The sequence below is a fragment of the Pseudopodoces humilis genome, chromosome 18 (genome assembly GCF_049639895.1).
Source record: "Pseudopodoces humilis isolate 2021_Gansu_Grassland_sample_001 chromosome 18, ASM4963989v1, whole genome shotgun sequence".
Lineage (NCBI taxonomy): Eukaryota > Metazoa > Chordata > Aves > Passeriformes > Paridae > Pseudopodoces > Pseudopodoces humilis.
The window spans coordinates 10,150,000-10,167,794 of NC_142217.1; the positions used below are offsets into that span (position 1 = coordinate 10,150,000).

A 17,795-nucleotide genomic window follows, 5' to 3' on the forward strand; every position below is an offset into this window, starting at 1 on the left:
AGCTGGGAGCACTGAGCCCCCCGCGCTGCCCCCGAGGCACAGCCCCGAGCCTGGCACAGCAGCTGGGCACCAGCTTTGCTCCCAGCACTGGGACAGCACAGGCACGTCCAGCACGCAGTGCCAGCTGGAGCTGCAGCTGCACTTTGGGTTACCTTCCAACTTCACCAAACATGAGATGTGCTTCACCTGCTGGCTGCAGAGCCAGGAGCACGGCCACAATTCATCCCTCCTGCTCCCCTCCCTCCCACGCTGCTCTGTTCTGCTCTTACTGACCTTCCCTCTGGGCACCCTCTCCAATTTTTGGCATCCTGTGTAGATGACTGTTCCTCCCCAGGGAACAGACACCTCATGACTTCAAGGACGGACTCGGGCAAGATTACCTTCTGTTCACATTTCATCCCCAGTGCTGGGCAAAGCATGTGTCTGCACCCATGGATGTCCTGAGCTCATTCTGCTGTCCAGAGGCCCCACATGTAAGAATATTAATGTCAACCACAGTAGCTCCTGAAACCACAGCCCTTTGCCTCAGCCTTTGTGAGTTACAGGAAGAGATCAGCCTCCTACAGCATATGCTCAAACTGCTCCCAGTTCATCTGCGGGGAGTAAAAATGGGGTAACTGCCAACATTGTGGTGTTTTTTCTGCCATAAGCATAACTGAAGGAGGTCAACACAAAGGTGAATTCAACAAGTATCGTCCCAATCTATGTGGCACAATTAAATAGAATTTTATTTTCAATAAATATACGATCTGCATCATACCAGACAATACGGTGTGAAAAAATAAAGTGTACAGAAGCAACCAACAGGACAGCTTGACTGTAGCAAAGTTCACTTGGTGACCTGAAGAACTACCTGGGTAAACACACACAACACAGAAAGAGCCACTGCAGTCTGTGAGAGAATTAAAATTGTGTTTTCTGGGTCTTCTTCACCGCCAAAGTCCCTGGAGCAGGTTTTTTTTTTGCACAGCACGTTTGAAAGGACGCGAGCTTGTTTTCCCAGTACAAATGCTATTGGAAATGTTTATTTTTCTATATCGGCACAGAATCTACTACGCACACAGACTGCTATCGAGACTGGCAGGTCACCGCTGACGGGACACGGGATCCGTCCGACGTGGGCCACACACGTGCCCCAGCACACAAACGCACACACTAACAGCAGCTTAACTCTGTAAAAACTAGTACAAGGACAAAACTGCAGTCAGAATCGATTTCACCACAGGTTCTACCGTTTAAAAAAATATTCTAGTCTAATTACCACGTTCACCAATGAGAGCACACGGGTACTTATATCTCCAAGAGGATGAGCCATGGATTTGGACTGGAAGGACAACAGAGGCAACTCCCAGCTCCTCCACCCACTCCGTGCTTCCCACGGCCCGTCCATGCCCAGCCCGGCCCCGCGCTCCTCCCGCGGGATGCGAACATCTGGGGGCAAGCGGCCAGAGGTTGGGCCCCAGGGGAACAGCTGGACCCGTGGGACACGGATCACGGCCGGGTGCCGGCGGCCGCTTTAATCCAACGGAGCTGCTGTGGGGTGCGTGTAGGGTGTGAGGTGGGGTGTTTCGGTCCTCGGTTTATTGTTTATCTCGTCCGCCCGCTCGGTCCGGCTGCCGTTGGTGCCCCAGCTCATGTCACCTCGAGGGACGCGGGCGACACGCGGTCGCACTCCTCGCGGGAGCGCAGGCTGTGCCACTGCTCCACGGCCGTGCGGTGCGCGTTCAGCATGCGGCGCCAGTGGTTGGACTCGGGGGCGCCCGTCGAGTACTGCCCGATCACAATCCTGCCAATGAAGTCGTTGCTGCTCTTCACGTTGTGCCCATACACTGGGGAGAGCAGAAACAGAGACTGGTCAAGGCAAAAGCACCGCTCGCCCACCCAGAGCCCTGCCCCAGGAAACCAAATGTCCTACAGATGTCCCCCCACAGCAGGTGCCAGTAACTCAGCATCTGAAAAACCTTAGAGAAACAGGAGCTTGGAAGGAGCAAAACAAGCTGTACTACAGACTGAAATACAATTTAAATAAGACACAAATCCACAGTTACCACGGTATTTACCATGAATAGGTAGATCAATAAAATGATTTGTGTTGGAAGGGACCTGAAAGATCATCCTATTCAACCCCCATGCCGTGGGCAGGGACACCTTTCACTGGAAGCAGGCTGCTCAAAGGCCTTGAAGGAGAATTTCATCGTGTAAAGAAGTGCCAGAAGCTCTGCCTGGGCATCATGAAATCACAGAAGCAGCCCAGCAGCCTGAGCCCAGGGGAACGCCAAAGCAGCATCCCAAGCTGCCCTCCTCCAAACACACATCACACGAACACTCCAGTGCTGATCGACAGCCTTCCCTGCTCCGAGACAGGAATCACACACATCCAGGCTGGCAGCAGGATGTTTACACAGCAACAATTTCCATCATTCTCTCATAATGCAGCTACTTGCTAAAAGTCCAGGAAAGCAGCTGAGGGAGAGACATCAACCCAACAGCCTGTCCTTTGGATTAGCCCAGTCTCCTGGAACAAAAGATCACAGACAGCAGCAAACCCTAATGATGGGCCTGATCCTGGGGAGGGCTGAACACTCCCAGCAGACAGGAGCAAAAGCACTTCGTGTGTTGCAAAACGAAGCCCTGCCTCAACTCATGAGAAAGCTGAAACAAAGTCCTTGCAAGCTGAAGCCAGGATATCCACAGGCACTGCCTGGAATATTAACGATTAAAAAATCTCCTCAGGAAAGAGAGGGATTTTTAAGGACAAATGTCTACAGGAGCTCCAAATCTAGCTGGGCTGTGCAGCCAGAGCATGTCCAGCCTGGCATCGAGCCCCTGCCAGCAGCACCAGCTCTCCAGGGCTGCTGGAAACCAGCACTGGCAGCAAAACAACATCTGGGAACCCCCACGGCATCACCTGATGTGAGCACACCCTCACAGGCAGGCAGGACAGCGAGCACAACACACTCAACCTCTCTTTTAACCACACACCATTGCCAAGGCTGTGCATTTCCTATTATAACACACCCCCAAGTGATCAGCATCACTTTAACCTGCCCCTCTGCCTTCTGCACACTCTGCAAAGGCTGGTTCCTCTCCTCTGCACCAGTCTGGGATCTTGCTCTGGGAAACTCAGGCACCACCTGCCAGTGCAGTCCTGAAACTGAGCAGTGCCAGGTTACATCTCACTTTATCCCTCCTGACAGCCCTGACACACAGTTTATGGGCAGAGATGCTTCTGCTCACCAAATTACCTGTGGATATTTTAGGTGACAGCAAACCTTCCATTGCCCAAGTAATTTGTTCAAATAATTGCTCTAAAAAAATCTACCCTGCAACTCAGAGCCCTCTAAGTCTGTCTTCAAATGACATTTAGAAATGATCTGGGGCTTACCACCCCAGCAGGAAGACTGCATCTCTTGTGCCTGTCACCATCAGTTATCTAGGGCTGATGGCATCAGGATGTGTTGCCAAGCAAGTGCCCCTGTCAAGAGGCCAGGCTGGTGTTTTTTGGAAAGGCCACCTTCTGAGGACACAGTCAGGAATTCTAAGCCATCCATCTCCAACTAATACACAGCCTGTCAGGGTTATTAACGAGTTCTACAAGGCAATGAATCACAGGTGTAGCTAGCAGGACTATACTAAATGTTTTGCTATGATTTATTATCCTACAGAAATCAAATATTGTGATAAAATCACATAAAAATACCCCAAAACCAAAATTTTCAATAGGATGTTTTTTTCTTTTTTGTTTGTTTTTGTGGTTTTTTTTTGTTTTTGGTGGTTTTGGTTTTTTTTAATTTGGAAAAATGAAGGAAGATGAAGCCTAATCCTGGGAGACAGTACCAAGTAATTTAAACCAAGAAGCCTTACAGGCCATCAATTAATCACAGGATAAATTAACAGTGGAGAAGTACCCCAGGCATACCAATTCTTCGAAAATACTTCATGCCAGGACTGTAAAACAAGCAGGTGTGCTAACTAAGGGCACCTGTTATTCTACTGTTGATCCAAGTATTTTGAATTCTAGTAATGCAACTTGCTAATCGCATTGTGTCAGGTAATTAGCATGCTGAGTCCTTTGGGGTATTAATGGGCTAATTATACAAGCATTGTTGCTTCTATCATTAACTACTGTAGATAGCACAGAGAATTATTGCTGAGGAACAGGGAAGACATTTTCCAAGGCCAAATGCTTATTCACACATAGAACATAAGAGGTAGCACTAGACTGACCTCAGGTTTACAAACTCACAGCTTCACCACAGCAGCTTTGAGAAAGATGAGAGGTCTTTGTGTGCCAGAAACTCAGCTTTACCCATCAGTTCAGAAGCCTTTTAAACTCAAGGACATGCCTTTCTGGGAGGGTAACAGCTAAATGGCCAGGATTTGCTGAGCAATCTGCTGATGGCTGAGTTCACCGAACTGTGGAATGCACCTTACCCAAGAAGAGGCTGGAGCTCACATTGAGAAAACAAAACCTTTCCTTTGCTCACATTCAGGAGCACTATTTTCCCTTTTGCTGCCACCAGCACTTCCAAGAACAGCTTGGGAAAGAGAACAGTGGGAGCCCACAGGCCCAGGTGAGCAGCTGGAAGCAGAGACTGCTGCTCCCATCCCGACACAGGGAGGGAGAGCATCTCCCCGGTCCTCCCGTGCCTGCAGCAATTGCTTCTCAAGCAGGGCAAGAACCATTTCCTTGAGCACCAACAAGCACCAGCCCTGCTGCACTCAGGTCTGAGCCTTCAGCCTGCTCCAAGCCCTGCAGAAGCAGCACCAGCACAGCCTCGCTGCACATTCTGCAGCGAGCAGCGCTGCTCAGGCACACCCCACAGCCACAGCTGCTCCAGACAAGTTGAGCTGCACTCCACTCTGGGGCTGGCCCCTGCCTGGCTGGAAGGTGACTGCTGATGCAGCATCCATGGGGAGACCTGGTAGCCCCTTGGAGCAGGAAAGCCCTGCAGAGCTGGAGCAGCAGCCTGCACCAGAGCCCTCTGCTTCTGCACACAGTGACACACCACGGCTGCACTCCCACCTGCACTGGAGCCAATTCCACACAAACTGTGTGGATTCTCTGGCAGAGCCACAACCCTGTTGGAACTGACCCATCAGCACTTCCAGCACTTCCCATTCAGCCCCAGCACTTGGTGAGGCCTCAGAACGTGCCTCCTTCACACACCTGCCCATTCAGGCAGCAGCCAGTGGCCAGCAGCCAGCCCTTGCTGTGCCCAGCCCCAGCCAGTGGGGCTGAGCTGCCAGCTTAAGCAGAGCTGAAAACTGCTTCTGAACTGCTTGACACCAATATTAAAAGGCTGTTTAGCACAAAGAGGTGCCACAAGGAGCAGCAGCAGCTGGGCTAATGATGCACACTGAGGAGGTCACGGCCCAAATCCTGCCCCTTGCTCCTCGAGCATGGCCTGTCATATTTAGTAGAGAGGAGAGAAAAGCATGGGAGAAGATGCCGTGGTTTCCCATTTATCAGGTTAATCTCCATCAGGGTCTGATGGGCACATTAAACTCTTTCCAGCCCTCTTCTGTGTGACTACTGCCTGCACTGGCTGCACCTGCCCAGCTCCAGAGGGAACAGGGACTACTGGAGTACATGGCCACACCAAGAGACTCTGCAAACCTCCCACCAGGGCAGTCCCTGTGCTCTGGCTGGGGCTCCCTGCACCCCAAACCAGGTGTTTGCCTAATCATGGTCTGCTCTCAGGCAGGGCAAGTCCTGCAGCAGCCAGCAGGGATGCAGGGTGCAGGGAAAGTGCAAATGCACAAGTGTGTCTTGCAGAGAGCTCAAGGGCATGCAGGGATGACACCTCATGAAATTACCTCATCGGGGGAAACTGGAATAAAGGGCTGGATGCATCTATCTCAGCAGCCCAGAGGATACTGAAAAGGAGTATCTGTGGCTGGCTTTCTCCACTTCCAGCTCCCCTTTTCTCTCAGATTGCCTCTTACTTCTCTGCACTGTGAGCCCCAGATGCAAGAAAGCACACAGATGGCTTGGTGCACATTTACACACCTCACAGGAAGAGGCTCCAGTGCCACACAGCACTGCAAACACAGGCAGGGACAGCCATGCAGGGAGGCAGCCTCTGCATCATCCATCTCCTGACAGCCACTGCCAGGCACAGGCATTCCACCTCCAGACACTGCTCTGCTGCCCACAGCAGCTCCTGCCACCCAGACTTTTCTTCATTTGATACACAGGCAGATTATGGCACTGCAAGACATTTGAACATTTCCTTTCACTACAGCATGAGCCAAACAAGATGAAGGGCTGAGGGCAGGAGAGCTGTGACACTGCTTAAATTAAGGTGCCTGGCAAAAGGAGCAAGCACCCATCATCAGCCTGGAGACAGGAGAGTCTGCTCCTTTCTTTAGGAGAAAAAGATTATCAAAAGATTCCAGAGAACTCCAGGACTGCCACATCAGATGCAGTAGATTTATTAACTAAGTCAGGCCACTTGATGAATCTAATTTTGCCTTCTAAGCAAGCAACAGATCGGATCAGGAGGCGTCAGCATCTTGTTGCTCTCACCCTGATTAATGGTGTTTCGCTCCTCCTCGTTAAAGCTGTCAGTCTGCTGCAAAAAGCCAAATCCAACCCCAGAGCATCTTCCCTGAGTGACCCCAAGGCAGGATTGAGCCTGCAGGACCTCACTCAGCATCTCTGACGGGCCCTGCTGTCACCTGCCCCAGGCTGACCAGCAGCACCTGCCATGGAGCCCAGCAGGTCACAGAGGGGACTGGGAATGGAGAGCACTGGGGCCTCTTCCCCTCCCAAAGGGGATTTGTACCTCTAGAAATGTGCACAGAGCTACTGTGAGGAGGCTGTGCCAGGCAGGCTGGGCTTCAGGGGTCTCCCCTGCGAGCACATGTCCCCCAGCCCTCTCCCAGTGTCCTGCCAGGACCTGCAGGGCACCAGGGCAGGAGAAGGCCTGGGAGGGCAGGAGGCACCAGCCAGGAGCTCACTGCTCTCCCCAGACCTGGGCATGGACCATATGGTGTCTGCTGCATAAATGAATGGAGTGTTTTGTAACACCAGACACAAAGGCCAAATTCTGATCTAAATTAAACAGGTATAAATGACCAGAAAAAACAGTGCTGACATCAGTGGGGCTTTTTTTTCCTTTTTGTCTCCTTTGGATAAGATGGGATTACACATGTTTAATCAAGGACTGGATTTTGCTTCTGAGCTCCAGATATGGGAAATATACAGACAGTCCAATACTTCCAAAAGACATGTCTAACAGATGACAAAAAACAATTTTCTATCACTGTGTTGTCTAATTATCCATCCATCTAAGAGATGTTATGGTGCCCACCATGATAGTATTTCAAAAGAGAAACCATTTCCTCCTCCTGCATTCCAGCATGGGAAAAGAACAGCTTAATTTGACTCGTATATTAGAGAAGATTTCTTCCCTATATCTGTGTAAAAAAGACAAAGTGTCTGAATGTTTGCTGGAAATGCTTGTGGGAAAGCAAAAGCAACAGGAGGAAGGAGAGATGAGCAAGTCAAAAATGTAGATATGTGACGACTCCAGACACATGGTGGTTTCCATCCCTGCAAACAGCAGCTAGAGGTGATGCTGGTATCTCAAGGTCATACTTCCACAAAGCCAGGGAAATCAAAATTCAGACACATTTATGGAAATGCCTCGGGACAAAAATTTTATCAGCCTTCAGCCTGCTCAGCTAATTGGGACATTTGGAAATCAGTCTGTTAATTAAAAAAATACCACTAAAAAGCCTCTCTATCTCTCTATGGCAGCATTGCTCCAAAAAGAAAACATTTCAGTGAAAACAACCCAATACCCAGAACTACACCACAATTACTTTTTTTCCCTTTAATAATACTTCATTAAATGGCCCCCATATTTTCCTAAAGGCCGAGGGAAAATGAGCCAACAGAGGAACCAGGTACACTGCTATTGAACAGCAATCTGTTATTTTAATCAAGTACTGCCTATTAACTGGGAGTTAATTAGAGCCCTGGTATAAAGCATTATCCAGGGGTCTGGAGACACATTTTTACAGCACTTGGTGCATGGAGGTGGCTGATGGCATTGCCAGGGCCCCTCTGCTGTAGCCTTTGAACCACAGGTACAGGTCTGCAAAGTCTCAACACTCTCTCAGGAAAAAAAATACTCAGAAAAACCCCCAACAAACAAACAAACAAAAACCACAAATGAAACAAAAACTAAAAAAAAAAAAAAAAATTAAAAAAAGGAAAAATTTGTTCTAAATCTTTACAGAAAGCAGAGACACTGCCAATTTTTAAAACATATTGGAAAGTGGAGTATCACCAAATCCTGGCAGAAGACAGAGTGCCTGCGAGCTGCACCCTCACCAGGACTGACTGTGAACATGTCAGCAGTGCAGGTCACTCACATATCGAGGTCCATCTCTCCAGCAAGCACACCCTGACCCACCTTCCACACAGGAATGGGGCAGTGGGGTGAGCCCCAGCACTGCCCTCCATCCGACACCATCCCCCTGTGCTGCCCCAGCTCATGTACACTTTCAGCCAGGTCAGAAGGCAAAGCCATTTTACCTCTACAATTGCACAGAGTACCCAGAGCATGAAGATGATTTCTCTCTCTTTGTGGACTCTGCTTGTGTCACAAAAGATCCTGCCATGAAAACATGTCCCAGAGCTGACTTAAATGGAGAAAGACACACAGTCACCACAAGGACCTCGGGGAGACAAATATCCCCTAACTGTGAGTGATGAAGGTTGTCTTCATCACTGTAAGTGATGAAAGGATGCTAAGGAGTCACTGAGACACAGCCTGCCCTGGAGTGCTGCTGGTTTTTATTGGGCCATCTGGGTTTTACTGCAGTGCAAACAGCATTACTGACGATTGTTATTAACAACATTATAATCATTAACAAAATACTGCAGTGCTCAGGTTTCAGGTGTTGTCTGCCCTCCTGCTGCACAGCCCAAGCTTTCTGACAGGCTGAGATTTAGAGGACAGCCCAAAATCCCTCACTGGCTAGAGCACAGGGTCTCTGGGTGCCCATCATCCAGCCCTCCCTGGCACAGGGGCTGCAGTTCCATCTCAAATACTCTTTTTTCTTCATGGAAATGACCTTGGGCAGCAGCTGCCAGCACTGATGTTGGGGCCAAACTCCACCTTCCCCTTGCCATCAGACAGAGTAACTAACACCTTTGTTCATAGGTGTATGTGTTAGAAGAACACCCAGCCTTTCAGAGCCTGCCCCATTTCTCTGTAGGAGGAGAGCCCCTGATTTGCCTGCACTCAAGCAGAAGATGGCACATGGGGGATATGTGTCAGGTTGCCAAAAAAACTCCCAGAAAATGGAAAAAAGAACCACCCAAAAGAGTGCATTTCTGTTACAATATGTATATGGCTGCTCATTACCTAGACAACATGTTTGATGAAGTAAATGAAAATCAAACATTCTCTCCACCAGCTGTTGCCTCACTCATCTTGTTTTTTTTTTTTTTGTCAGGACAATAAACTTGTTATGAGTATCAGTGCCTTTCCTGGTTTCAGCCTCTTTTGGGGAGAAGCTGTTAACAGAATATTTGCAGCAGCAATCCTGACCCTGGATGCTTTTTCTTGGAGAGGACATTTCCACCAGAGCTGTGGAAGGAGAAGCATTTTGGTCTGTAAAATGCCAATAATTTGCAGTACTGAATCTTTATATGCCTCAGGAGGAAGAAAGATCAAAGAACCAGCCCGATCACCCCCTCCTCCAACCCTGGCTAACGCAGAGCTCTTCCTGTGCACATCACCTTGGAGGCACCCAGGGCCCCTCTCCAAATCCAGCTGTGCTTCAGCCCTGAGTTTGGTCTGGAGTTCAGCTCTCCAGAGCACCACCAGGAAAGCAGGGATGGTGCTTTACTGTATGTCTTCACTGTTTGCACACACAAGCCTTGCTAAATCACAGCAGAACAGTGAGAAATCCATACCAGAGCACACTGAACACAGACAGCTTGAGTCAAGATGCACAGGAATAAAACACACAGGGGGGAAAATAAAATTAATCTTACTTTGTCTGGGTAGTGCCTTACTCTGCAGTGTGGTACCAGCCCCACTGGGAGCCAGGAGCCCCAGCTGATGGGAACTGGCAGAGTTCCAGGGCTTTCCAGTGAAGCCAAGCCAATGTAAAGACAGCTGCAGACTGGGTCCAAAATACTAAGCCACAATAAAGGTTCCTTTAAATTATTGAAGACATACTCACTTCTGGCTCCCATGACTGCTTTTACAGCTCTCTCTCTCTCCATTCAAAGCATCATCACCCACCCTTCAAGCAGGATTATTTTGCTTCTCAATTGGACTTTGACTCAACAGCAAATTTAATTAACTGACCTAATGGACTAGAGATGTGGATTAGAAGAGAAAAGAAACAAAAAAAATTCCAAAAAAAACCCCCACACAACAGAAAGAACCACCACTGCAGCAAAAAATAACCTCAAAGAACCTAAGTTAAAAAAACCAACAAAACAAAACTACACCCCTGCTATGCAGAGATGCAAAACAGAGCTCCTCACAGCAAGATACCCAAACTGCCAAACATTTGTTCTTGGTTATCTTTTAACAGAAGATCCCAAAGCCCTTCACGAGTCCTTAAGCTGCATAATACTGTAAGGTGCCAAGAGGGAGCTTTGTGGGGAACAGCACAACCCCCTTCCCAGAACTTCAGAAACTCATTTCTGCAGATCCCCACAGGAATTAACTGGTGCTGCACTCCCTGTTGGGGACACACCTCCACCAGCAGCAGGAGTCAGTCTGTCACTTGGATGAGCACTGAATGTGCCTCAGCATCTTCACCACCGTCACATGCCCTGCTCCAGAGGTCCTTGTGGCAGACAGTGCGGGCACTGACCCAGCAGAAGGCTGTACACACAATAACATCACCAGCACCCCTGGCTCCAGCTCTCTGCTGGCTCCACCAAGCCCACCTCTCACAGCAGAGGGTCCCAGCACAGCAGAGGCACCAGCAGGGAGCCCAGGCAGTGCCCACACTGCCCCTCACTCTCCAGCCCAAGAGCAGCCAGGGGAACCCGGCCCCACCGCTCCTCTCAAGGCCCTGCACGTTCCTTCCCAGCTTCAGAGCTGCTGGGGACATTTCTGCCCAGGGATTATTTATTGAAACATCCAAAGCAAGCAATATGTCACTTAGAGAATGAAGCCTCACTTACGAGGCTCGGCGCTGAAATCCGACTGCGTGACATAGGGTGATGAATCAGCCAGCTTCCCACTGGCTCATTTGGGAATACACCCCTTTGCACAGAAAAAAAAAAATACTCAGAGATCCACTCATTAATCCTAACTTCATTCACTGTGGTGAGGAGCAGAGTGTTCCCCTCACCCTCCCAACTGCAGAGAGCTGCTACTCTGTTTGCCTTTTCTGCTTCCAGCAGGAAAATGGGAAAACAGAATCAAGTGATTCGCACCTGTCACAAGACCAGCCGATGGAAGCTTCCAAGAACAAATTCATCACTGCACATGCAAGGTACAGTCAGGGTGACATGCATGCAAAGCAGTGATTAATTATAGGTGTTTTGCTGAGGAAATTTCTGAGCATGAAGGGCAAAATTTAAATTGCTAATCAGCATCACTTTTTGTTATAACATGTTTGAAAACAAACTAATGGGATGGAATAAGCCTCCTTGAACCAGCTTTGACACCTGTATCTTCCATGTAAAAAGTAAAATTTAAAAATACTTCAAAATACATCCTTTCAGAAGCAGATTCTTTTCATCAAAAGAAATGATGGGTAATGGGTGGAAAGTTGTCAAAAAAAGTGTTGGTGAAGCATGAGAGCCTGATGGGTTAAGAGAGTGTGGGCCCCACCACCCAGCCCCTCTGATCCTGGTGGTGCCTGAGCTCCACAGCTCCATAGGGTGGGTGAGGTCATGGCAAGGGAGGGACCCCCTCTCTTCCTTCACAGGGGTCCCTGCAGCCCTGCTCAGGACTTTTACAGTGGGAAAAGGCAGAGAATGCCATCAGCCCCAGCAGGTCCCTGGCCTAGGACTGCAGCCCAGCCAGGACCATCCCTGTGCTCTGCCACTCCTGCTCACAGCCCAAGGCTACTCCTGCCTGTCTTCATGCCTTGAGGGCAAATATAGGAGATTCAGAAACTGCTTAAAAATAAAAATTCCCATCCCAGCCAAGCATCTCCAGTGCTGACAAAGCTCTCAGGTGAGCTCAGCTCTGAGCCTCCTCGTGGCCCCCAGGCTCTGTGGTCTGTACCTGGGTCCATCTCAGCTGTGCCATGCAGGGTTTGCCACTGGGTCCCAGCCCTTCAGAAACCAAGGCATGAGCAAGCCCTGCTTACAGAGCAGCTGAGGTCAATGTGGATGCCTTTAGGTGCATCCTCTCACCAGCAAACCACCTCAGTACCAGGGGTTGTTTTGCCAGTGCTTAGGCTCTGTGATTCTTCACTCCTGTTCTCCCATTCTTCTCAGGTTTGACTTAATGCCCAGGTTGGGTGCCACTGAGAAGGGAAATCAATGCTCCTCCTCTTCCTCTGCACAGTTACGCACAGGACTGACTCCCAGCCAGGCCCAGTGGTTGGGTGGCAATGCTGGGGACAGCCCGTGCTGGGGACAGCCCATGCTAATTAAACTCACCAGGAGACCCCAGTGATGGACACCCCTTGTAGGGTGGGACAAGCAGTGTCCTGCACCCCCACAGCTGCTGCTGTGCTCACCTCGGAGCAAACCACGACCGTGCCAAGCCGGTATCACCACCACAATTACCTGTGAACACCAGGCTGGCATTCTCCAGCTCTTCCTGTGGAACCTTGAAGCTGAAGGACTCATTGTAGAAGGGATCTATCGTGCCCCGCATGCAGGAGGTCTTCTTGGTTTTTGTTAATTTTAATCCATGAACAAGCTGAATTTTCACAAAGGGATCTGGCAAAAAGCACAAAGCACAGGCCCTGTGTTATGGGGATCATGAGCCAGCACCCCTGTTCATGAGGGCTGGGCACCACAGGGATGGACTGTGCTGGAAACAGCCTTTGGAATGGCTGGGACCTGTACCCCCACACTGCTGCCAGATATCCAGTGGGGACAAAAGTCAGGCAGCTGGATTAAAAACAGTCCCTGCCAAAACCACAGGTAATGTCAGCCTTGACAGAGACCAAGCATACTGTTCTTTTTTGGAAAATGCCACTATTCTGGCAGCAGCAGAGGCTGGGGTAGGAACATGGGAGAACCACCTAGGGACAGAGGCACGAAGCAGTTCCCAGCCAGAGTGGCCAGAGCCAGCAGGGAGCAATGTCCACAGCCTGCCTTACACAACACAGCACAGGGGGGTCACTGCTCCTGGTTCCTCACCTCAGCCTGGCTCAGAGATCTTTACCTTAAATTTGGCAAACCCTCCACTGTATCTCAGGGTAAGCACTCCAAACACTCCCAATATTGTTGTCTACACAGACAAAAGGACATCCAGGGCTTTGTATTAACAGGAGCTGAGCATCAAATCCCCCTGGGTCCCCCACAAATTGCAGCCTCACTGATCTGCTTTAAAGGCACACATAATCTGTGCATGAGTAACGTGAGAGATGCACTGCCCTTTACCTGAACCTTGGCTCATGTCTGTCTGAAGAAGCTGTTTTGCTCTAATGATGTCCACGTTCAGCCTTCCTGCACTTGGTAGGTAGTTTAGTGACAACAGCAGCTCTCCCAGCTCCACTTCATTCTGCAGGGAAAAGAGAATGTGGAGATTTAGAACAGAGCTCAGAGGGGAAGGGAAGGGAGAGAAATTAAATAAATCCCATTTGTCTAAGTGCCTGAAAAATGAATTTTAGTCACGCTCTGAACTGCAACCAAGAACCATCTGGTGGTAGCTCGTGCTAAGAGGAAACAAGAAAGAAACTATCCCCAAGTGAAGATCCTTCTCTAATCACCAATCCTTCACCAGCTTCCCAGCAGCCATGCAAAGAGGGCCTAGAAGGAGGCAGGGGTACAAGGTCAGTAGCTTCTACCTGCTCCATTTTTAATGGTTCCAGGTAGCTCTGATCTTACCAATGTGCAGAACACAGGCCCACTGGAGAAGACATTCTCTTTCCTCCCCAGCCCCCATGGACCACACCAGCCATTTGGGAAGCTCAGCCATGGTTAATGGCATCCCTGGGTCACACAGCTCAGAGGAGACCTTCCCTTGGCATCTCCCAGAGACCATGGCACAGCCTGGGTGTGCCCTTGCTGCTCACCAGCCTGCACCATGGCCACAGCTCCACATCAGGACAGCTGTTCAGCCATCATATCTTCTCCTTTCACTTAATGATGCTTAAAACTAGTAATTAAAGAGCTGGAGAGCTCACATCACTGCTCCTCAGATGCGAGGGTTTAAAATAACCTCTCCCCCCCTTGCCCTGGCCTGGCTCTGAGAGGCTCTTACTGTTAGATGCAAAACACATACGCTGAAACAACTCTGGAGACTGAAAACACCCCAGCCAGCCCAGGCAGGGAATTGATCCATCTGCCTAGTGTCAGGTCCACGGAGTGCAGAGCTAGGGCTTCATTCCAAATAGTCAAATAGTCCAAAACCAACCTAGATCAGGGGTCAGAGCCCTTCCCAAGAGGAAAAGGAGCTGCAGTGGTATTGCATATATCATAACAAAAGGCTTAAATATCTTTACCACTGCCCGAAATATTAGATTACAGAAACCAGAGACTGTGGGTAGACAGTAAAGTAAAAGGCTCTCAGAATAGTCACAGCCTGAACTGACCCAAAGAACCAGGTTCATCAGCAGATGGGCCAGCACACGAGGCACAGTCCCTGCCAAAGACATCAGTGGCTCGAGGAAACTGAGGCTGGGGCTGCTGGGAAACCCAACCAGGAAAAGCATCTGATTTCTTAACTCAAAATCCTTTTGTCACAGCATCCTGTGGGGCAGTACAGAGACTCCACAGCACCCACACTCACATTTACCACATGCATTTTCTTTTGTTGCTACAGTATTTCACCCAGAAGGCACCTCTCTTTCATCAACCTGTGCCAGCTCCCACATCACAGGGCCCTTCAATATACGATGTTTTAAGTTCTTTCCATTAGAAAGCCACTCCCCAGTACAAGCCTGACCCAATATGCACACAATACTCACAACTCTGGCAAGGCCAAGCCATACACCACACACCATGGTGCCCTGTGGTTGCACAAGGTAAGGATCTCAGAGTCTCACATCCAACGTGGTCTAAACACCATCTAATTGATTTAAACTATCATATTTCATTTGATTTTGCCCAAAAATGCTCCTCTCAGGTCTGTGGCTGGAACAGCCTGCAGACACGTTTATCATCAAGAACAGCCAGTGATTTTTAATCCTATTATCAGGACAGGATGGAAGCATCAAAGTGCCCACACCACCACCACCACCCTCAACAGGAGCCACACAAGGCAGCTCTCCACCCCAGCTTGTTTTTTATAACATATAAACAACATTTTTAACAGACACAGTTCTACTTCCACTTGCATTCACTGCTGGTTCCACTCAGGCTTAAACTCCTAGAAATTCAGGTGCATTTGGACAGTGCAAATTAGAAAACTGTTCAGTGATTTTATTACCTGCTGGGGAGAGACAAACATCTCCAGCTGCAAATACCAAACCTCTGGCACAGCCAGGTGGCAGGCTGGCATGGGGCAGTGATGTAGGACCTTTCCAGTCACCTCTGGCTTAGAGTGCTGGAAATCTGCATTAAGATTTGGGATAATTACTTGTGGAGTTGTCCATTGATGGAATCTGTTGACCTTATCCAAGAACTGCAGGAAATAAGACATTTCCCTGGGCCAGAGAGGAGCCATGGAGCTCAGCAAGGGAAGGCAAATCTCCATGATTCCAATTCGTTTGCATTCATGATCCATTTACCAAAAAAAAAGGAGAAAAAAAAGCCCAGTGCTGTACACTGACTGTCAGGCTGGATCTGTAACACCCACTGAGGCACTGGCAGGAGAACCACATCCCATTGTCCCTGCAGGGATTATGGAAGGAGCCACTCCAGTGTAGTCATCACACTGCTGCCCAACCCACCCAGCCTTCCACAGGTAAAGGCAGGACCTAATTTACTGTAGGACCTAGCCTAACAGGGATTTTGGAGCCTCTAGAAAAACCTTTTTGGCTATCCAGGCTTAAATTTGAGTAAGAAGAGATATAAAATGATATATTCTAGAAGAGTGATCCATCAATGACATGCAGACTACGAGTAGCTTTAATCAGTCCCAGATGAAGCCGAATCTCACAAATCTCACTAGCACCTTCTGCCAGTTCATGCTTCTCAAGAGTGCCCAGATTTGTGTTAATCATGTTGAGGGAGGGAACACAGAGCCCCTGCCCCAGTGCCAGGGCAGGAGGGCTGTGCTCAGAGGCAGCAGGGAAGAGCATCCCCTCCGCAGGCAGAGCAGCAGCAGCAGGAGGAGGAGGAGGAGGTGTTTCCAGAAGGAAGCCCACATTCCCGGCCAGCTCACCTCCCCGGACCGTGACTCAGCCTTTCCAAGGCACTGAATGCCAGCAGCCTCTGATGTTATAAATGCATTACTTCTAGCTCAGCCACGAGGATCAGGGAAACATTCACATGGTGTCCCGGTGCCTCAGGGGATGTGGAGCACACAGGACAGTGGATCAGTGGCCCCACGCTCAGCAGCCCTCTGCTGTGCCGGTCACCTGCCGCAGTCCACAAAGGAGCCCCGGGCTGCCCCGGGCAGCGGGAGGTACCAGGCAGGAGGTTTCAGGTCCCCACAAGCCCATGCCATGGCTCCCTTTGCTCAGGCACAGCTCGGAAACGTTCTGTGCTGCCAGAGGCAGCGAGCCCGAGCCCAGCCCGTGCCCAGAGCATCCCGTGGAGGCTCAGAACCTTTCTTCTGTCTCACCCTGGGGCATCCCCAGAGCTCGGGCTGCTGGAGGAGCTGAGAACAGGGGATGCGAGTTCGTGCACAAGAGGTGCCACTGGCACACCGCTCACCGCAGGGCAAGGAGTGCCCGAATTTCACGTTTCCTAGGTCTTTCCATCAGGAAACGACAGCGCTCTTGGCTTTGCCTTCAGTGTTCTGCTCTCAGCAGCAGCGTGCAGAGGTGCCCCAGCACCCGTGCTAAGGCATCATTTCAGCTGCCATTATTATGCTGATGACGAGCTGATTCTGCCGAGATCCCAGATGACCCTGGAAAAGCAATTTCCTGTTTGATGAGATGCCGGAGTGACACCGAGTCTGGGATGTCTGAGACTCCTGAAGCTCTGATTAACATTTCACTCCTGGCTATATCTCACTGCCAGGTTGGATTTGCCTTGGGCTCGCCTGTGATCCAGAACCTTCTCCAGTTACTGCCTGGGCTGAACCCAGAAATTTTGAACCAGAATTTTTTTCTGTTCTTTTCTGTCATCTCTGAAACACAAAGAGGTTCCTCCAAAGGAAGATGAGCTTTTAATTAATGCCATTCGCACATCTTGTTTGGACCAGGTAGTTCCTTCCTCACAGCCCCCCAGACTGTTACTTGTGCATTGCTACAACACCAGCAAAATTCTGCAGCTGAAACCCTTCCCAACAGGAACCAGAGCACATTACATCAGCACTGACATCTATGCATTGCTCCTAATGAAGTTTCAGATTGATTTTCCTCCTCAAGGTTATCTGTGTTGGTACCTCCAGGCACATCAGAAAACCGATAGTTTAGAACAGTTTGCTCTAACAGGTTTTCTACAGCACCCTGTGACACAGTCATTGTTTTGGGAAGGTTGAGCTATTAAGGATCAGAACCTGAGAAAAAAATATGCTTACCAATGAATTGGAGCAGTATTTCCTACATAACTGACACCAACT

General features: G+C 49.6%; 1 protein-coding gene across 1 annotated transcript in view; it reads right to left on the bottom strand.

The window, feature by feature from the left end:
- Nucleotides 1–720: 720 nt before the first annotated feature.
- The window catches only part of SYT17 (synaptotagmin 17), a 32,165-nt gene continuing 15,090 nt past the window's right edge, over nucleotides 721–17,795 (bottom strand). The window contains exons 6-8 of the mRNA XM_088064314.1: nucleotides 13,562–13,682; nucleotides 12,737–12,892; nucleotides 721–1,829 (exon numbers count right to left, since the gene is read on the bottom strand). Of these exons, the coding sequence (XP_087920440.1) occupies nucleotides 1,633–1,829; nucleotides 12,737–12,892; nucleotides 13,562–13,682 (474 nt within the window). The 3' untranslated portion in view covers nucleotides 721–1,632. The remainder of the gene's footprint in view (nucleotides 1,830–12,736; nucleotides 12,893–13,561; nucleotides 13,683–17,795) is intronic.